Here is a 22,288-nt window from a genome sequence, read left to right as displayed (position 1 = left end):
GAGCGGCGGATGCAATAGATGAGGTCGGAGGAGGTGCAGGTGAACCTTTGTCTCACCTGGAAAGACTGTTTGGGTCCTTGGATGGAGTTGAGGGGGGAGGTAAAGGGACAGGTGTTGCATCGCGTGCGGTTGCAGGGGAAAGTGCCCGGGGATGGGGTAGTTTGGGTGGGGAAGGGACGAGTGGACCAGGGAGCACATGGATAGATGGATGGATAGATGGATGGATGGATAGATAGATGGATAAATAGATAAAGGTGACTAGAGTTCTGGCATCACCTGTATTCATGGTGACCATCTTTCAACAAACTTGTCTGTTTTCAACTGTATTTTTGCTGTGATTTTCTCCATGATAACGATGTTTTTCACCCTGTCTCTCCATTGCGTTATGCTGGGGGGTTTTGGCTTCAACCACGAAACTGCTATCATTTTTTTTGCTATCAAAAGTAGAATTCCCAGTAGATAAACTAACTGCTGGTATAGCATGCAGGTACAGCAGGCAGTGAAGAAAGCCAATGGAATGTTGGCCTTCGTAACAAGAGGAGTTGAGTATAGGAGCAAAGAGGTCCTTCTACAGTTGTACCGGGCCCTGGTGAGACCGCACCTGGAGTAGTGTGTGCAGTTTTGGTCTCCAAATTTGAGGAAGGATATTCTTGCTATGGAGGGCGTGCAGCGTAGGTTTACTAGGTTAATTCCCGGAATGGCGGGACTGTCGTATGTTGAAAGGCTGGAGCGATTAGGCTTGTATACACTGGAATTTAGAAGGATGAGGGGGGATCTTATTGAAACATATAAGATAATTAGGGGATTGGACACATTAGAGGCAGGAAACATGTTCCCAATGTTGGGGGAGTCCAGAACAAGGGGCCACAGTTTAAGAATAAGGGGTAGGCCATTTAGAACGGAGATGAGGAAGAACTTTTTCAGTCAGAGAGTGGTGAAGGTGTGGAATTCTCTGCCTCAGAAGGCAGTGGAGGCCAGTTCGTTGGATGCTTTCAAGAGAGAGCTGGGTAGAGCTCTTAAGGATAGCGGAGTGAGGGGGTATGGGGAGAAGGCAGGAACGGGGTACTGATTGAGAGTGATCAGCCATGATCGCATTGAATGGCGGTGCTGGCTCGAAGGGCTGAATGGCCTACTCCTGCACCTATTGTCTATTGTCTATTGTCTATTAACTCCCCACCTGTCATATGATCAGGGAGTACACCCTGTTGCTTGTTATTGGTATGACCGAGCGGCAAATGAGGCTGCTCGTATATGCTGCCAAACATACTTGTCTGACGAAGTGTGATGGTGATGGTGATGATGCCTTGTGTTTGACTCTGGTTGTAGCTGGTGAAGACTCACAATCTCGCCCCCACGAGGAACTACATATTCGGCTACCACCCACACGGCATCTTCTGCTTCAGCGCCTTTTGCAACTTCGGGACCGAGGCGACGGGATTCTCCAAGAAGTTTCCCGGGATCCGGCCCTCCCTGGCCACGCTGGCCGGAAACTTCCGGATGCCGATCCTGCGGGAATATCTGATGAGCGGTGGTAAGTGTAAACGGTGGCATTGATCTTCCTGACGCAGTAGAGTTCCTTCAACGCCATCCCAACCCATCCCTACCCATCCCTACCCATCCCAACCCATCCCTACCCTTCCCAACCCATCCCAACCCATCCCAACCCATCCCAACCCATCCCAACCCATCCCAACCCATCCCAACCCATCCCTACCCATCCCTACCCATCCCTACCCATCCCAACCCATCCCTACCCATCCCTACCCATCCCTACCCATCCTATCCCATCCCTACCCATCCTATCCCATCCCTACCCGATCCCTACCCAACCCCAGCCCCAACCCCTGCCCCAACCCCTGCCCCAAACCCTACCCCAAACCCTACCCCAAACCCTACCCCAAACCCTACCCCAAACCCTACCCCAAACCCTACCCCAAACACTACCCCAAACACTACCCCAAACCCTACCCCAAACCCTACCCCAAACCCTACCCCAAACCCTACCCCAAACCCTACCCCAAACCCTACCCCAAACCCTACCCCAATCCCTACCCCAAACCCTACCCCAAACCCTACCCCAAACCCTACCCCAAACCCTACCCCAAACCCTACCCCAAACCCTCCCCCAAACCCTCCCCCAAACCCTCCCCCAAACCCTCCCCCAAACCCTCCCCCAAACCCTCCCCCAAACCCTCCCCCAAACCCTCCCCCAAACCCTCCCCCAAACCCTCCCCCAAACCCTCCCCCAAACCCTCCCCCAAACCCTCCCCCAAACCCTCCCCCAAACCCTCCCCCACCCAAACTCCAAACCCCACCCAACCCAACCCTACCCCTCCATCAATTTAGAGACACAGCGTGGAGATGGGGCCCTTCGGCCCACCGGGTCCGTGCCGACCATCGATCCCAGCGCACTAACACCATCCTACACCCACTAGGGACAATTTTTACATTTATACCAAGCCAATTAACCTACAAACCTGCACGTCTTTGGAGTGTGGGAGGAAACAGAAGACTTCGGAGAAAACCCACACAGGTCACGGGGAGAACGTACAAACTCCGTGCAGACAGCGCCCGTAGTCGGGATGGAACCCGGGTCTCCGGCGCTCCATTCGCTGTAAGGCAGCAACTCTACCACTGCACCACCGTGACCGTCACTCCGATATATTCCACATGCGGCAAGGCCAGCAGCAAAATCAAGGACCAGTCTCACCCCGGTCACTCCCTCTTCTCCCCTCTCCCATCGGGGCAAGAGGTACAGAAGTGTGAAAACGCACACCTCCAGATTCAGGGGCAGTTTCTTCCCGGCTGTTATCAGGCAACTGAACCGTCCTCCCACAACCAGAGAGCATTGCTGAACTACTATCTACCTCATTGGTGACCCTCGGACTATCCTTGATTGTCTTTACCTTGCACTAGATGTTATTCCCTTATGTATCTGTACACTGTGGACAGGTCGATTGTAATCATGCATTGTCTTTCCGCTGACTGGAATTTAGAAGGATGAGAGGGGATCTTATCGAAACGTATAAGATTATTAAGGCGTTGGTCACGTTAGAGGTAGGAAACATGTTCCCAATGTTGGGGGAGTCCAGAACAAGGGCCCACAGTTTAAGAATAAGGGGTAGGCCATTTAGAACGGAGATGAGGAAAAAACTTTTTCAGTCAGAGAGTTGTGAATCTGTGGAATTCTCTGCCTCAGAAGGCAGTGGAGGCCAATTCTCTGAATGCATTCAAGAGAGAGTTGGATAGAGCTCTTAAGGATAGCGGAGTCAGGGGGTATGGGGAGAAGGCAGGAACGGGGTACTGATTGAGAATGATCAGCCATGATCACATTGAATGGCGGTGCTGGCTCGAAGGGCCGAATGGCCTCCTCCTGCACCTATTGTCTATTGTCTGGTTAGCGAGCAACAAAAGCTTTTCACTGTACCTCGCTCGGTACACGTGACAATAAACTAAACTGTAGTCAAAGGATAGTTTTACAGCAAAGATGAGCAGTTTCTTGATTAGTATGCGTGTCAGGTGCTATGAGGAGAAGACAAGAGAATGAGGTTGAGAGGGAAAGGTAGATTAGCCGCGAATGAATCGTATAGACTTGATGGGCCGAATGGCCTATTCTGCTACTATAATTATGAATATGGACATTATCAATATCATCAGATTGGCTCATGGAGTCAATTCACTATGTCTCACTATGTTCAGTCTTAGACCCAGGATCCATCCTGACTACGGGTGCTGTCTGTGCGGAGTTTGTACGTTCTCCCCGTGACCTGCGTGGGTTTTTTTCCCCTCAAGATCTTCGGTTTCCTCCCACGCTCCAAAGACGTACAGGTTTGAAGGCTAATTGGCTTCGGTAAAATTGTAAATTGTCGTTAGTGTGTGTAGGATAGTGTTAGTGTGCGGGGATCGCTGGTCGGCGCGGACCCGGTGGGCCGAAGGGCCTGTTTCCGCGCTGTATCTCCAAAACTAAACCAAACATAACTGCTCGCCATACTCCAAATGTGACCTGACCAGTATTTAGTTTGGAGACACAGCGCGGAAACAGGCCCTTCGGCCCACCGAGTCCGCGCCGACCAGCGATCCCCGCACACTAACACTATCCTACACAGACTGAGGACAGTTTACATTTATACCAAGCCAATTAACCTACAAACCTGAGATGGGCACAAAAAGCTGGAGTAACTCTGGAGAGGAATGGGTGATGTTTCGGGTCTGAAGAATGGGTCTCGACCCGAAAGTGATTCATGACACTGGGAAAAGTTGGACCAAGCCACCCAGGGAAACATATTCACAGATGAGATACCCAAAGGTTAACAGTGTCTCAGATTACAACTCATCACATTCCCTGAGGGAGGGAACTACTGGAAGAGAGGAAGACACGAGAAGATTGCTTTCTCATTTTGCTACATTTAACCTATTCTGTATGCACATATATGCAATATATACAATTTGTACAATCAGTCTAAAGGATGGTTTCGACCCGAAACGTCACCCATTCCTTCTCCCCAGAGATGCTGCCTGTCCAGAAAGACTGGATAGACTCGGCTTGTACTCGCTGAAATTTAGAAGACTGAGGGGGGATCTTATAGAAACATATAAAATTCTTAAGGGGTTGGAGAGGCTAGATGCGGGAAGATTGTTCCCGATGTTGGGGAAGTCCAGAACAAGGGGTCACAGCTCAAGGATGAGGGGGAAGTATTTTAGGACCGAGATGAGGAAACATTTCTTCACACAGAGAGTGGTGAGTCTGTGGAATTCTCTGCCACAGAAGGTAGTTGAGGCCAGTTCGTTGGCTATATTTAAGAGGGAGTTAGATGTGGCCCTTGTGGCTAAAGGGATCAGGGGGTATGGAGAGAAGGCAGGTACAGGACACTGAGCTGGATGATCAGCCATGATCATATTGAATGGCGGTGCAGGCTCGAAGGGCCGAATGGCCTACTCCTGCACCTATTTTCTATGTTTCTATGTTTCTATGTCCCGCTGAGTTTTGCGTGCATCTAGACCTACAAAGAAAGCTGCACGTCTTTGGAGCGCGGGAGGAAACCCGCGCAGTTCGCGGGGAGAACGTGCAAACTCCGTGCAGACGGCGCCCGTGGTCGGGGTGGAACCCGGGTCTCTGGCGCTGCGAGGCAGCGACTCTACCGCTGCGGAACCGTGACCGCCTTGGCGTTGCGCCCGTGTTTTTATGTTCTAGCCGTTGCTGTTCTGTCAGAGTCAGCAGCAACTTTGCTCCCAGCACCAGATGTGTTGTTAATCTAATCTATTCCGAGACATCGCTCACCGCACCAGAGATAGTCTCCATTAAACAGGGTGATACTTTGCTCCAAACACCGCGATGGGGGTAATGTCCAGCTATCACCCATCTTATCTCACCTCGTGCCTGAGAAATAATACTGAGCTCTATTCTGCCCTTTGTATCTTCCCCTTTGCTCTACTTATTACTGAGTTTGACGTAGTTGGATTTACGTGTTGTAAATAGGAATAGATTCCAGGGGCCGCACAGCCTGAGAGTAAAGGGGAGGCCATATTTGAAACTGAGGCGAGAAGAAGCTTTTTCACCCAGAGAATTTGTTGTGAATTTGTGGAATTCTCTGCCACAGAGGGCTGTGGAGGCCGATTCACTGGATGGATTTAAAAGAGAGTTAGATAGAGCTCTAGGGGCTAGTGGAATCAAGGGATATGGGGAGAAGGCAGGCACTGATTGTGGACGATCAGCCATGATCACAATAGACAATAGGTGCAGGAGGAGGCCATTCGGACCTTCGAGCTAGCACCGCCATTCAATGTGATCATGGCTGATCATTCTCAATCAGTACCCCGTTCCTGCCTTCTCCCCATACCCCCTGACTCCGCTATCCTTAAGAGCTCTATTTAGTTCTTTCTTGAACGCCTCCAGTGCCTTCTGAGGCAGTGAATTCCGGTGAATGGTGGTACTGGCTCGAAGGGCCGAATGGCCGCCTCCTGCACCTATTGTCTATGTTTCTGTGTTTCTATCATGGAATAGATCGGGTAGACGCACAGAGTCTCTTGCCCAAAGTAAAGGAATCTTTACCCAGAGTAAAGGAATCTTGCCCAGAGTAAAGATATTGTCCATGGAAACATAGAATATATGTGTGCAAGAGTAGGCCATTCGGCCCTTCGAGCCAACACAGGCATTAAATATGATCGTGGCTGATCATCTATAATCACTATCCCGTTCCTGCTTTCTCCCTGTACCCCTTGATTTCCCAAGAGCTCTATCGAACTCTCTTTCAAATTCATCCAGTGGATTGGCCTCCACTGCCCTCTGTGGCAGAGAATTCCACAAATCCACAACTCTCTGGGTGAAAACATTTTTTTCTCACCTCAGTTTTAAATGGCCTCCCCTTTATTCTTGGACTGTGGCCCTTAGACTGTAGCCGAGGCCCTTCTTCAGACTTGATATTGATCTGCCGACAGTCATAAAACACGACATGATACTTCATATCATATCATATCATATATATATACAGCCGGAAACAGGCCTTTTCGGCCCTCCAAGTCCGTGCCGCCCAATGATCCCCGTACATTAACACTATCCTACACCCACTAGGGACAATTTTTACATTTACCCAGCCAATTAACCTACATACCTGTACGTCTTTGGAGTGTGGGAGGAAACCGAAGATCTCGGAGAAAACCCACGCGGGTCACGGGGAGAACGTACAAACTCCTTACAGTGCAGCACCCGTAGTCAGGATCGAACCTGAGTCTCCGGCGCTGCATTCGCTGCAAAGCAGCAACTCTACCGCTGCGCTACCGTGCCGCCCTGAACATGACCTCTTGAAACATGAAATTAGAGTGAGACGAGTGGAAAGGACTGGGGGGTGTGCAAAGATTGGGGGTGGGGGGGGGGAAGTCAGTCTCAGTCTACCCCACGACAGAAGGGGGAGGGGCTGTACGGTTTGATAGCCACAGGGAAGAAGGATCTCCTGTGGCGTTCTGTGCTGCATCTCGGTGGGGACCAGTCTGTCGCTGAAGGTGCTCCTCAGGTTGGCCAGTGTGTGTCATGGAGGGAGGGGGTGAGCTGTTATTGTCCAGGATGCTCCGCAGTTTGAGGACCATACTCCCCTCCGAGACCACGTCCCCCTGAATCCAACTCCACCCCCAGGACAGAGACAGCCTTCCCGATGGATTCATTGATACCGTTGGCCTTCGTCCTGCTGGGTGTCAGGGGTTATGAGGAGAAAGCAGGAGAATGGGGTTAGGAGCCCCTATGCCTCCCAGCACCTTGCTTCCAAGATGACGTCCAGCCCAGACGACCATTTGCCACAGAAGCAGATCTACGATCGCACGTTACAATCGCTCCACACTCTTAAATCTCCACTCCTACAGCAACCTTCCTTACTTTAACTGTGATGTCTCTTCTGTGACCCACAGACTATCCTTGGTCGGACTTTGCTGGCTTTACCTTGCACTAAACGTTATTCCCTCACAATGTGTCTGTACACTGTAAACGGCTCGACTGTAATCATGTGTTGTCTTTCCGCTGACTGGTTAGCGCGCAACAAAAGCTTTTCACTGTACCTCGGTACACGTGACAATAAACTAAACTGGACTCGTTGAGTCTGAGGCGCATGGCACGGAAACTGGGCATGTCGGCCAAATTGGTCCCTGTCGACTAAGATGCCCCATCTCAGCGAGTCCCATCTGCCCATATTTGGTCCTTGCTCCTCTCAACCTTTGCTATCCATATACCAGTCCAGGCGGCACGGTGGCACAGCGGTAGAGTTGCTGCCTCACAGCGCCGGAGACCCGGGTTCCATCCCGACTACGGGCACTGTCTGTACAAAGTTTGTCCGTTCTCCCCGTGACCTGCGTGGGTTTTCTCTGAGATCTTCAGTTTCCTCCCACACTCCAAAGACGTGCAGGTCTGTAGGTTAATTGGCTTCGGTAAAATTGTTAACGGTTCCTACAAAGAAACTTGGAAAATAGGTGCAGGAGGAGGCCATTCGGCCCTTCGAGCCAGCACCGCCATTCATTGTGATCATGGCTGATCATCCACAATCAGTAACCCATGCCTGCCTTCTCCCCATATCCCTTGATTCCGCTAGCCCCTAGAGCTCTATCTAACTCTCTTAAATCCATGCAGTGAATTGGCCTCCACTGCCCTCTGTGTCCGAGAATCCCACAAATTCACAACAAATTCTCTGGGTGAAAACGTTTCTTCTCACCTCAGTTTTAAATGGCCTCCCCTTTATTCTAAGACTGTGTGGCCCCTGGTTCTGGACTCCCCCAACAATGGGAACCCGTTTCCACGCTGTATCTCTAAACTGAACTAAAAAAATTATCGTTGGCACTTGTTCTCACAGATTGGGTCAGGTGGTTAACATAGAATGCGTGTGTGTGTGTGTGCGTGTGCGTGTGTGTGTGTGTGTGTGTGTGTGTGTGTGTGTGTGTGTGTGTGTGTGTGTGTGTGTGTGTGTATATATATATATACACACACACATGCATTCTATATATATATATACCGCTGCGCCACGGTGGCGCAGCAGTAGAGTTGCTGCTTTACAGCGAATGTAGCGCTGCAGACTCGGGTTCGATCCTGACCACGGGCGCCGTCTGTACGGAGTTTGTACGTTCTCCCCGTGACCTGCGTGGGTTTCCTCCGAGATCTTCGGTTTCCTCCCACACTCCAAAGACGTGCAGGTTTGTAGGTTAATTGACTGGGTAAAATGTAAAAATTGTCCCTAGTGTGTGTAGGATAGTGTTAGTGTGCGGGGATCGCTGGTCGGCGCGGACTCGGTGGGCCGAAGGGCCTGTTTCCGCGCTGTATCTCTAAATCTAAATATAAAAAATATATATATATATATATATATATATATATACACATACACACCGTACAGCACAGGAACAGGAACCCAACCCTGTCTGACCTCTCCCTGGTGCAATGGTAGATTAATATCACCCATTCCTTCTCTCCAGAGATGCTGCCTGTCCCGCTGATTGACGCCAGCTCTTTGTTGTCTGTCTCCTCTCGCTGTTGCTCAGGCATCTTCCCGGTGACCAGAGATGCCATTGACTACCTGCTGTCCAAGAACGGAAACGGTAACGCGGTGATCATCGTCGTCGGTGGCGCGGCGGAGTCGCTGGAGTGCAGTCCGGGCAGCAACGTCGTGACGCTCAGCAAACGCAAGGGGTTTGTGAAGATCGCTCTCCAGAACGGGTAAGGCCACTACCGGGCACCGACCGGTCACCCAACCACTGTCCTCGACCGGACTTTGCCCCCTGACACTAAACGTTCTTCCCCCTCCTCCTGTGACTTAACGCTGCGAACGGCTCGATTGTCATCATGGTGAGCACACGACAAAAGCTTTTCACTGTACCTCTGTTCACGTGACTCACATAGAACATAGAAACGTAGAAAATAGGCGTAATAAATACCTTCCTCTGGTTCCTGATTCCTTTACTCTGGGCAAGAGACTCTGTGCGTCTACCCGATCTATGCCGTAATAGAAACGTAGAATCATAGACAATAGGTGCAAGAGGAGGCCATTCAGCCCTTCGAGCCAGCACCGCCATTCATTGTGATCATGGCTGATCATCCACAATCAGTAACCCGTGCCTGCCTTCTCCCCATATCCCTTGACTCCACTATCTTTAAGAGTATCTAACTCTCTATCTAAATCCACCCAGTGAATTGGCCTCCACTACCCTCTGTGGCAGAGAATTCCACAAATTCACAACTCTCTGGGGGAATTTTTTTTTTCTCACCTCAGTTTTAAATGGCCTCCCCTTTATTCTTAGACTGTGTGGCCCCTGGTTCTGGACTCCCCCAACATTGGGAACGTTTTTCCTGCATCTAGCTTGTCCAGTCTTTTTATAATTCTATAAGATCCTCTCTCATCCTTCTAAACTCCAGTGAATACAAGCCCAGTCTTTCCTCATATGACAGTCCCTTGATTCCGCTAGCCCCTAGAGCTCTATCTAACTCTCTCTCTTAAATCCATCCAGTGAATCGACCTCCACTGCCCTCTGTGGCAGAGAATTCCACAAATTCACAAGTCTCTGGGTGAAAAAGTTTCTTCTCACCTCAGTTTTAAATATGGCCTCCCCTTTATTCTTAGTTTAGTTTAGTTTAGAGATACAGCACGGAAACAGGCCCTTCGGTCCACCGGGTCCGCGCCGACCAGCGATCCCCGCACACTGACACTATCCTACACCCACTAGGGACAATTTTTACATTTACCAAGCCAATTAAACCTACTAACCTGCACGTCTTTGGAGTGTGGGAGGAAACCGAAGATCTCGGGGGGAAAACCACGCAGGTCACGGGGAGAACGTACAAAACTCCGTACTGACAGCGCCCGTAGTCGGGATCGAACCCGGGTCTCCGGCGCTGTGAGGCAGCAACTCTACCTGATGTATTAGGCACATTGGTTCATGGTGAGAGGGGGAAAGATTTAATAGGAACTTGAGGGGGCAACGTTTTGTGGGTGTGTGGAACGAGCTGCCGGAGGAGGTATTGAGGCAGGCTTATCAATGTGATGTGTACTGATGTGTAGTGTAAATCTTTTTCGTTGCATGCTATTCAGTCAGCAGAAATACTCTACATTAATACGATCAAGCTGTCCACAGTTTACAGATATAGGATAAAGGGTAAAAAGTTCAGTGTTAGATAAAGTCCAGCGAAATTCAATTAAAGATAGTTTGAAGGTCACCAATGAGGTAGATAGTAGTTCAGCACTGCTCTCTGGTTGTGGGAGGACGGTTCAGTTGCCTGATAACAGCCGGGAAGAAACTGCCCCTGAATCTGGAGGTGTGCGTTTTCACACTTCTGTACCTCTTGCCCCGATGGGAGAGGGGAGAAGAGGGAGTGACTGGGGGTGAGACTGGTCCGTGATGATGCTGCTGGCCTTGCCGAGGCAGCGTGAGGTGTAGATGGAGTCGGTGGATGGGAGGTTGGTTTGTGTGATGGCCATCGCAGATCGGTGATGTTTCGGGTCAGAACCCTTCTTCACACTGCTGCCGAAGAGATACTTCTATTAGGTCTCCCCTCGACCTTCAATGTACCTGGGCGGCACGGTGGCGCGGCGCTAGAGTTGCCGCCTTAGAGCACCAGAGACCTGGGTTCGATCCTGACTACGGGCGCTGTCTGTACGGAGTTTGTACGTTCTCCCCGATCTCCCACGTTTCCACACTCCAAAGACGCGCAGGTTTGCAGGTTAACCGGCTTGGTGTAAATGAAGGTAAATTGTCCCTAGTGTGTGTGTCGGATGGTGTTAGTGTGCGGGGATCGCTGGTCGGTACGGACTCGGTGGGCCGAAGGGCCTGTTTACACGCTGTGTCTCTAAACCAAACTAAAAAATGATTGTTGGCACATGTTCTCACAGATTGGGTCCGGCGGTTAACATACAACACATGTATGTACACAGCACAGGAACAGGGACCCATCCCTGACTGACCTCTCCCTCCTGCTAACACACTCCAATCCAGGCAGACGTTCTGGAGCCTCTGATTTATCCCTCTCCGTCTCCGCAGAGCCGACCTGGTGCCCGTTTACGCCTTCGGGGAGAACGAGGTTTATCGGCAAGTTATCTTCGAGGAGGGAAGCTGGCTGCGGGCCGGGCAGAGAAAGTTCCAGAAGCTGATCGGATTCGCTCCCTGCCTCATCAAGGGCCGCAGTCTGTTCTCCAGTGAATCCTGGGGCCTGATTCCTCACGCAAAGCCCATCAACACAGTGGGTACGTCAGTTTCCCCCCCCCCCCCCATTGTCATTTATACCCAAACCTCTGGATTGGGCTACTGGAGATGGGCACAAAAAAGCTGGAGTAACTCAGCGGGACAGGCAGCATCTCTGGAGAGAAGGAATGGACAACGTTTCGGGTCGAGACCTTTCTTCACACTGAGAGTCAGGAGCAGCTCGGGTTGCCAACTGTCCCGTATTAGCCGGGACATCCCGTATATTGGGCTAAATTGGTTTGTCCCGTACGTGACTGCCCTTGTCCCAAATTAGGCAAGGGTGGGCGCTGTAGGCCCGGACGCCTCTGTAGGCCCGGACAGTGTAGGCCTGGACAGTGTAGGCCCGGACGCTGTAGGCCCGGACGCTGTAGGCCCGGACGCTGTAGGCCCGGACGCTGTAGGCCCGGACGCTGTAGGCCCGGACAGTGTAGGCCCGGAGGCCCGGGTTTCGCCTGACGGAGGTTGCGTAGCAACCCGCCTCCCGGCCCGGGCGGCCGCCATTGGTGGAGCGGGAGCCCGTGGCCGCTGGCTGGGTGAGGTCACGTGGGGCGCGGGGCGGTGACGTCACCTTTTGTCCTTTATTTGGGAGTGAGACAGTTGGCAACCCCTAGGAGCAGGAGGCACAGAGATAAGGAAGTGTAAGGTGTCAAAATGGGACATCAAAGGGGTGGCTGGAGCACAAGGAAAATGTAGAATAGATTTTAAGAATAAGGGGTGGGCCGTTTAGGACTGAGATCCTTTTCACCCAGAGAGTTGTGAATCTGTGGAATTCTCTGCCACAGAAGGCAGTGGAGGCCAATTCACTGGATGTTTTCAAGAGAGAGCTGGATAGAGCTCTTAGGGCTAACGGAATCAAGGGGTATGGGGAGAAAGCAGGAACGGGGCACTGATTGTGGATGATCAGCCATGATCATATTGAATGGTGGTGCTGGCTCGATGGGCCGAATGGCCTACTCCTGCACCTATTTTCTATGTTTCTATGTTTCTGGATCATTGTTAACTAGAAGAAGGTAACAACGAAGAACACAGAGATATAATGTAATTAGGGGGAGAGTCGGACTGGTGGGAGAACTGGGAAGGGAGAGACGGAAAGCAAGGGTTAATTAAAGTTAGAGAAGTCAAGATTCATAGCGCTGGGGTATAAGCTGCCCAAGCGAACCACAGGGTGTGTGGGAGAGTTGCGTGAAAAAGTTTTTCCTCATCTCCGTTCTAAATGGCCTACCCCTTATTCTTAAACTGTGGCCCCTTGTTCTGGACTCCCCCAACATTGGGAACATGTTTCCTGCCTCTAACGTGTCCAACCCCTTAATAATCTTAGATGTTTCGATAAGATCCCCTCTCATCCTTCTAAATTCCAGTGTATACAAGCCCAGTCGCTCAATCTCGATCGAGATAGAAAGATAGTATAAGAAAATAACTGCAGATGCTGGTACAAATCGAAGGTATTTATTCACAAAATGCTGGAGTAACTCAGCGGGTCAGGCAGCATCTCAGGAGAGAAGGAATGGGTGACGTTTCAGGCCCGAGATCCTTCTTCAGACTGATGTCAGGGGGGCGGGACAAATGGCGGAGTAGATTTGATGGGCCGAGCGTTCTAATTCTGCTCCTCTGACTCATGAACTAAATATCTTTAACGCTTACATTCTCGCTTTACTTGCAGTTGGAGAACCAATATCGGTGCCAAAAATCGAGAATCCAAGCCGTGCAGAAATTGATCACTACCATGAAGCCTACAAGCATTCTCTTGTCAACTTGTTCAATAAGTATAAGACTAAATTTGGCTATTGTGAGTCCCACAGTTTAGAGGTTATTTGAAATATGGCCTCCTTAGATCGCACTTGCTAAAAAACCAACCCCCTCTCTCCCCCTCCCTCTCTCCCCCTCCCTCTCTCCCCCTCCCTCTCTCCCCCTCCCTCTCTCCCCCTCCCTCTCTCCCCCTCCCTCCCTCCCCCTCCCTCCCTCCCCCTCCCTCTCTCCCCCTCCCTCTCTCCCCCTCCCTCTCTCCCCCTCCCTCTCTCCCCCTCCCTCTCTCCCCCTCCCTCTCTCCCCCTCCCTCTCTCCCCCTCCCTCTCTCCCCCTCCCTCTCTCCCCCTCCCTCTCTCCCCCTCCCTCTCTCCCCTCCCTCTCTCCCCTCCCTCTCTCCCCCTCCCTCTCTCCCCCTCCCTCTCTCCCCCTCCCTCTCACCCCCTCCCTCTCACCCCCTCCCTCTCTCCCCCTCCCTCTCTCCCCCTCCCTCTCTCCCCCTCCCTCTCTCCCCCTCCCTCTCTCCCCCTCCCTCTCTCCCCCTCCCTCTCTCCCCCTCCCTCTCTCCCCCTCCCTCTCTCCCCCTCCCTCTCTCCCCCTCCCTCTCTCCCTTTCCCCTCTCCCCCTCCCTTTCCCCTCTCCCCCTCCCCTCTCTCCCCTCCCTTTCCCTCTCTCCCCCCTTTCCCTCTCTCTCCCCTCCCTTTCCCCTCTCTCCCCCCCTCCCTTCTCCCCTCTCCCCCTCTCTCTTTCCCCTCTCCCCCTCTCTCTTTCCCCTCTCTCCCCATCTCTACCCCCTCCCTTTCATCTCTATGCCCCTCCTCTCCCTCCCCAATCCAAAACATAAGTGCAATTCTCACTTCTCACAACAAACTCCCAGTGGTTACCTGCCACCAACACACACTACTGAACACAAGCCAGCCAGCAGTATTTTGTTTAATTGCCAAAGGAAATGTATTTTTCTGTTGGGAAATATTTTTAATTCTTCAAGTCAACGACTTTAAAGAGGAATACAAATGATCGCGTCCTTTCACGGGTAATCTAGTTTGTCGTTAGTTTTTGTAATGAAAATATATATCGAGTGTGTACATTCCCTCTGATTCTTGAATCAGGTTGCCCATGATAGGGGCTTGTCCCGATATGCTTTAAATGCACAGAGCAATGCAATATTCTCGACCAACAACTCTCTTAACGAGAGGAAGAAAGGCCAAAGAAATGAGTCCTTTTGTTTTTGCACCTTAATTATTTTCGGTAATTTGACTCTTTGAGAGAGGAGGACAAAGTGTTTTTCGGGAGAGGGATGGGGAGCACTTTATAGACAATAGGTGCAGGAGGAGGCCATTCGGCCCTTCGAGCCAGCGCCATCATTCAATAGACAATAGACAACAGGTGCAGGAGTAGGCCATTCAGCCCTTCGAGCCAGCACCGCCATTCAATGCGATCATGGCTGATCACTCTCAATCAGTACCCCGTTCCTGCCTTCTCCCCATACCCCCTCACTCCGCTATCCTTAAGAGCTCTATCCAGCTCTCTCTTGAAAGCATCCAACGAACTGGCCTCCACTGCCTTCTGAGGCAGAGAATTCCACACCTTCACCACTCTCTGACTGAAAAAGTTCTTCCTCATATCCGTTCTAAATGGCCTACCCCTTATTCTTAAACTGTGGCCCCTTGTTCTGGACTCCCCCAACATTGGGAACATGTTTCCTGCCTCTAATGTGTCCAATCCCCTAATTATCTTATATGTTTCAATAAGATCCCCCCTCATCCTTCTAAATTCCAGTGTATACAAGCCTAATTGCTCCAGCCTTTCAACATACGACAACATTCCAACATTCAATGTGATCATGGCTGATCATTCTCAATCAGTGCCCCGTTCCTGCCTTCTCCCCATACCCCCTGACTCCGCTATCCTTAAGAGCTCTATCTAGCTCTCTCTTGAATGCATTCAGAGAATTGGCCTCTGCTGCCTTCTGAGGCAGAGAATTCCACAGATTCACAACCCTCTGACTGAAAAAGTCTTTCCTCATCTCCGTTCTAAATGGCCTACCCCTTATTCTTAAACTGTGGCCATTGGGAACATTGGGAACATGTTTCCTGCCTCTAACGTGTCCAACCCCTTAATAATCTTATACGTTTCGATAAGATCCTTAATAATCTTATACGTTTCGATAAGATCCTTAATAATCTTATACGTTTCGATAAGATCCTTAATAATCTTATACGTTTCGATAAGATAGGTGCAGGAGGAGGCCATTCGGCCCTTCGAGCCAGCACCGCCATTCAATGTGATCATGGCTGATCATCCACAATCAGTACTCCGTTCCTGCCTTCTCCCCATACCCCCTGACTCCGCTATCATGAAGAGCTCTATCCAGCTCTCTCTTGAATGCATTCAGAGAACTGGCCTCCACTGCCTTCTGAGGTCGAGAATTCCACAGATTCACAACCCTCTGACTGAAAAAGTTTTTCCTCATCCTCCGTTCTAAATGGCATACCCCTTATTCTTAAACTGTGTGGCCCCTGGTTGTGGACTCCCCCAACATTGGGAACATGTTTCCTGCCTTTAACGTGTCCAACCCCTTAATAATCTTATACGTTTCGATAAGATCCCCTCTCATCCTTCCAAATTCCAGTGTATACAAGCCTGGTCGCTCCAGTATTTCAACATACGACAACATTCCAACATTCAATGTGATCATGGCTGGTCGCTCCAGTCTTTCAACATATGACGTGCGGGTTTGTAGCAGGTTAATCGGCCCCTCTGTGAATCACTCCTTGTGCGTAGGGAGTGGATGAGAAAGTGGGATCACGTAGGACTAGTGCGAACGTGCGATCATTGTTCGGCGTGGACTCGGTGGGCCACCGGGCAATGAAGGGCCCGTTTTCCCTGCTGTATCTCCCAATTAATTAATACACCTTTTCTCTCTCATTATCATTTTGCCTTTGATGTAAGTTTAACAAGGAATTGTTTACACCCGGCTAAACAAAAGCCACACTGTATGTATGCCCACTTGTTCTATTTTTACAATGAAGTATTAATGAATTTCTAATGTTTCAAGTACAGGCCGAATGACCCATTCAATCTGATGATATTCTATTGTAATTTGAACAAACCACTTAACTACCCTCCCCCCCCACCATCCCCTCTCCCCTCTACCCTCCCCCCCCCCCCCCCACCATCCCCTCTCCCCTCTACCCTCCCCCCCCCCACCATCCCCTCTCCCCTCTACCCTCCCCCCCCACCATCCCCTCTCCCCTCTACCCTCCACAACTCTAGTGCAAATTCAGTAAACACTTTTGTACACACATGTGGAGTCAAATAAATCCTTTTGTTTAAAAAAAAACAAAGCTTGTGTCATCTGGTTATTCATACGAGAAAAAGTCAATAGACAATAGGTGCAGGAGGAGGCCATTCGGCCCTTCGAGCCAGCACCGCCATTCATTGTGATCATGGCTGATCATTCTCAATCAGTACCCCGTTCCTGCCTTCTCCCCCATACCCCCTGACTCCGCTATCCTTAAGAGCTCTATCTAGCTCTCTCTTGAATGCATTCAGAGAATTGGCCTCCACTGCCTTCTGAGGCAGAGAATTCCACAGATTCACAACTCTCTGACTGAAAAAGTTTTTCCTCATCTCCTTTCAAAATGGCCCACCCCTTATTCTTAAACTGTGTGGCCCCTGGTTCTGGACTCCCCCAACATTGGGAACATGTTTCCTGCCTCTAACGTGCCCAACCCCTTAATAATCTTATACTTTCGATATGTCCAAACAGCAGTAGGGGAAAAAATATGCTGTCTTTGGCCTATTGAACCTGGAACATTGAATATTAGCCGCCTTTAGTCAGAGTGTTGAGTTTAGAAGTTGGGAGGGCACGTCATAGCTGTGTAAGTAGGCCCAACAGAGGATGTACTTCCCACGGCAGCTGAGGAAACACAATCTGCCACAGGCAATGATGGTCCAATTCTATACTGCCATCGTAGAGTCCGTCCTCACCTTCTCCATCATGGTCTGGTTTGGCTCAGCCACCAAGCACGACATCCGGAGGCTGCAACGAATCGTTCGCACAGCCGAGAAGGTTGTTGGCTGCAACCTTCCCCCCCCCATTGACGAACTGTACACTGCAAGGGCCAGGAAGCGAGCGGGCAAGATCATCTCTGACCCCTCTCACCCTGGCCACAAACTCTTCGAAGCACTTCCCTCTGGAAGGCGACTCCGGACTGTCAAAGCAGCCACAGCCGGACATAAAAACAGCTTTTGTTCCACCAGCAGCAGCTCTACTCAACAACCAAAAGTCTGTAGCCTCCTTTTGCTCTGGTATTGTATTTCATTCACATGTTTAAACTATGTTTTATTTTTAATGTTTTATGCTTTATTCGTAATTGTTTACTGTATGTTCGTGTTGTTACTTGCGAGTGGAGCACCAAGGCACATTCCTTGTATGTGTACATACTTGGCCAATAAAATGGTGAGGCCACATTTGGAGAATCGTGTTAAGTTTTGGACACCCTGTTATAGGAAAAATGTTGTCAAGCTGGACAGGGTACAGAAAGGATTTACGAGGACGTTGCCAGGACTCGAGGGCCCGAGCTACAGGGAGAGGTTGAGTAGGCTGGGACTCTATTCCTTGGAGCGCAGGAGGATGAGAGGTAGGGTTGCCAACTGTCCCGGGACATTAGCCGGAACATTCCGTATTTTGTGCTAAATTGGTTTGTCCCGTACGGGACCGCCCTTGTCCCGTATTAGGCTCGGGCAGTGTAGGCTCAAACAGTGTAATCCCAGACAGTGTAGGCCTGGACACTAGGCCTGGACACTGTAGGCTTGGACGCCACCTAACGGAGGTTGCGTAGCAACCTTCCTCCCGGCCCGGGCGGCCGCCATTGGTGGAGCGGGAGCACGTGGCCGCTGGCTGGGTGAGGTCACGTGGGGCGCGGGGCGGTGACATCACCTTGTCCCTCATTTGGGAGTGAGATACTTGGCAAACCTAATCTGTACGGAGTTTGTACGTTCCTCCCCGTGACCTGCGTGGGTTTTCTCCGGGAGCTCTGGTTTCCTCCCGCGCTCCAAAGACGAAGAGGTTTGTAGGTTAATTGGCTTGGTGTCAAATATAATTGTCCCTAGTGTGTGTAGGACAGTGCTAGTGTGCGGGGATCGCTGGTCGGCATGGACTCGGTGGGCCGAAGGGCCTGTTCAAGCACTCATTTTCATACGTCTTGAAATACGTACAAGGTGCTAAAATCCAACCAACAATTCAAATAGATGCAAACATAGAAACATAGAAAATAGGTGCAGGAGGAGGCCATTTGGCCCTTCAAGCCAGCACCGCCATTCATTGTGATCATGGCTGATCATCCACAATCAGTAACCCATGCCTGCCTTCTCCCCATATCCCTTGATTCCGCTAGCCCCTAGAGCTCTATCTAACTCTCTCTTAAATTCATCCAGTGAATTGATGCAGAGTGATGAACTACATCGGAAAATGTAGTTTACAGCTTCTTGTTACTTACTACCTTTTAGTTGATAGCCATTGTATGAAAAACAACCACCACTTTGGAAACTGTGAATTAGCCTCAGTCAAAACTGGGATTAAATTTCCTACCTCGCGTGTGCGGGGATTGCTGGTCTGTGCAGACTCGGTGGGCCGAAGGGCCTGTTTCCGTGCTGTATCTCTCAAGTCTAAACTGAGTTTACGTTTGCTATCTCCCCTCTCTGGGAGTTTCCTGTGTTTTACAGTAATGACTACAATAATATCATGAGGAAAGATTGGAAAGACTGGGCTTGTATTCACTGGGGTTTAGAAGGATGTGATGGGATCTTATAGAAACATATAAAATTATAAAAAAACTGGACAAGCTAGATGCAGGAAACATGTTCCCAATGTTGGGGGAGTCCAGAACAAGGGGCCACAGTTTAAGAATAAGGGGTTGGCCATTTAGAACTGAGATGAGGAAAAACTTTTTCAGTCAGAGAGTTGTAAATCTGTGGAATTCTCTGCCTCAGAAGGCAGTGGAGGCCAATTCTCTGAATCCATTCAAGAGAGAGCTAGATAGAGCTCTTAATGATAGCGGAGTCAGGGCGTATGGGGAGAAGGCAGGAACGGGGTACTGATTGAGAATGATCAGCCATGATCACATTGAATGGTGATGCTGGCTCGAAGGGCCGAATGGCCTACTCCTGCACCTATTGCCTATTGTCACCCAGAGAGTTGTGAATTTGTGGAATTCTCTGCCACAGAGGGCAGTGGAGGCCAATTCACTGGATGAATTTAAAAGATAGTTAGATAGAGTTCTAGGGGCTAGTGGAATCAAGGGATATGGGGAGAAGGCAGGCACGGGTTACTGATTGTGGATGATCAGCCACGATCACAATGAATGGCGGTGCTGTCTAGAAGGGCCAAATGGCCTCCTCCTGCACTTATTTTCGATGTCTATGTTTGTCTATATCGACTGCACCTCAAGTTATTTCACTGGATAGGCAGATTCAAGGGATTCTCTCTCACTGGCATACTGATTCCACTGTTACTGAAGAACTTCCCATGTTGAAGGTGTTTTGTGTTGAGCTCACTACAAAGGAGACACACAAAATGCTGGAGTAACACAGCGGGACAGGCAGCATCTCTGGAGAGAAGGGATGGGCGATGTCTCGGGTCGAGACCCTTCTTCAGACAGAGCACCCGGAGAAAACTTGCGCAGTCACGGGGAGAACGTGCAAACTCCATACAGACAGCACCCGTGGTCAGGATGGAGCCGGGGTCTCTGGCGCCGTGAGGCAGCAACTCTACCGCTGTAAGGGACCTTGTCCCTTATTTGGGAGTGAGATAGTTGGCAACACTAGTCTCGACCAGAAACATCACCAGGGACCCCTGGCGTTAGTCAATGCAATATTTTGTGTCCGACCGGTGCAAACTAGTGTAAGAAAATAACTGCAGATGCTGGTACAAATCGAAGGTATTTATTCACAAAATGCTGGAGTAACTCAGCAGGTCAGGCAGCATCTCAGGAGGGAAGGAATGGGTGACGTTTCGGGTCGAGACCCTTCTTCAGACTGACGTCAGGGGGTGGGACAAAGGAAGGATATAGGTGGAGACAGGAAGTTAGAGGGAGATCTGGGAAGGAGGAGGGGAAGAGAGGGACAGAGGAACTATCTAAAGTGGGAGAAGTCAATGTTCATACCACTGGGCTGCAAGCTGCCCAAGCGAAATATGAGGTGCTGTTCCTCTAATTTCCAGTGGGCCTCACTATGGCACTGGAGGAGGCCCATGGCAGAAAGGTCAGACTGGGAATGGGAGGGGGACTTGAAGTGCTCGGCCACCGGGAGATCAGTTTGGTCAATGCGGAACGAGCGCAGGTGTTGAGCGAAGCGATCGCCGAGCCTGCGCTTGGTTTCGCCGATGTAAATAAGTTGCTATCTAGAGCAGCGGATGCAATAGATGAGGTTGGAGGAGGTGCAGGTGAACCTGTGTCTCACCTGGAAAGACCGGTGTAAACTAGCATCTGCAGTCCCTTCCTTCACCACCAGAGAGAGCACCAAACATTGTCGTGCCGCGTAACAGAGCTGTACCGAGCTGTACAAAATCATGAGGGGAATGGAAACCACGCACGCAGAAACCCCGTGAACTACCGACCACCCCGTCACGTCACATCCAGCGGGTCCGAGCTGGCTGCCTGCCCCTTTTACGGGGTTATGCCCGCGTCCAGGTTGTACTGGAGTAGAGGTTGCAAACTACCTCACTCCCATATAAGGGACAAAAGGTGACGTCACCGTCCCGCGCCCCACGTGACCTCACCCAGCCGGCTGCCACGTGCTCCCGCTCCACCAACGGCGGCCGCCCGGGCCGGGAGGCGGGTTGCTACGTAATCTCTGTTAGGTGGTGCCCGGGCCTACAGTGTCCGGGCCGACATTGTCTGATCTCCGGTCTCATAGGGCTGCCAGGAGGCCTGCCATGACTGCCCTTCACCGTCAGGCCCGTTTGCGCTGGTGTCGGCAACACGTGCACTGGAACCTGAACATGTGGAGGAACGTTATGTTCAGCGATGAGTCCAGATTCTGCCTACGGCAGTTGGATCATAGGGTCAAAGTGTGGAGAAGACGCGGAGAACGCTATGCTGATTGCTGCACCGATAGAGTAACATCTTTTGGTGGAGGCAGTGTGATGGTGTGGGGCGGCATCTCCCTCACTGGAAAAACGAGGCTTGTCATCATTGGAGGCAATCTCAATGCAGAGAGATATCGAGATGAGATTCTGCAACCAGTGGCAATCCCATATCTCCACAGTCTGGGACCGAACTTTATCCTCCAAGATGACAATGCTCGCCCCCACAGAGCAGGGTTTCTCAGAGACTACCTCCAGAATTTGGGAGTGGAGAGGATGGAATGGCCTGCCAGCAGTCCTGACCTCAACCCCATTGAACACTTGTGGGATCAGCTTGGGCGTGCCGTTCGTGCCAGAGTTCGCACTGACTTGCGACAAATGCTGGTTGAAGAATGGGATGCCATCCCACAACAGTGTGTGACCAGGCTGGTGACCAGCATGAGGAGGAGGAGGTGCCAGGCTGTTGTGGCTGTGTATGGTTCTTCCACACGCTACTGAGGCTCCTGTTTATTAAATGAATAAATTGTTAAATTGCCAATATGTCTTGTTTCTTCAGACTTCAATCATCCAATCCACCAAACAACACCGAACAAGAGTCAATGGCAGAATAAGCTGTTTGGCATTGGCAGAGAAGATTTGGCAAATTTTTCATGGGCGCAACCCATATACTCAGCTCTGCTGCTCATCCCACAAATGCACGTTCCTTACAAATGTGGCACCATTTAAAAGGGAAATAAACAGGCTTTCCAACGGTATAAG

The 22,288-nt window shown here is 50.6% G+C and overlaps 1 protein-coding gene across 2 annotated transcripts in view; it reads left to right on the top strand.

Moving 5' to 3' along the window:
* The window catches only part of dgat2 (diacylglycerol O-acyltransferase 2), a 47,458-nt gene extending 33,802 nt beyond the window's left edge, over nucleotides 1-13,656 (top strand). For both annotated transcript variants that reach the window (XM_078402947.1, XM_078402946.1), the window contains 4 exons: nucleotides 1,327-1,531; nucleotides 9,007-9,181; nucleotides 11,497-11,699; nucleotides 13,358-13,656. In XM_078402947.1, the coding sequence (XP_078259073.1) occupies nucleotides 1,327-1,531; nucleotides 9,007-9,181; nucleotides 11,497-11,699; nucleotides 13,358-13,512 (738 nt within the window). In that variant the 3' untranslated portion in view covers nucleotides 13,513-13,656. The remainder of the gene's footprint in view (nucleotides 1-1,326; nucleotides 1,532-9,006; nucleotides 9,182-11,496; nucleotides 11,700-13,357) is intronic.
* The last annotated feature ends 8,632 nt before the right edge of the window (nucleotides 13,657-22,288 follow it).

The sequence above is a fragment of the Rhinoraja longicauda genome, chromosome 7 (genome assembly GCF_053455715.1).
Source record: "Rhinoraja longicauda isolate Sanriku21f chromosome 7, sRhiLon1.1, whole genome shotgun sequence".
Classification (NCBI taxonomy): domain Eukaryota; kingdom Metazoa; phylum Chordata; class Chondrichthyes; order Rajiformes; family Arhynchobatidae; genus Rhinoraja; species Rhinoraja longicauda.
The sequence above is the reverse complement of the archived record's forward strand: the minus strand, read 5'-3'. Positions and strand labels throughout refer to the sequence as shown.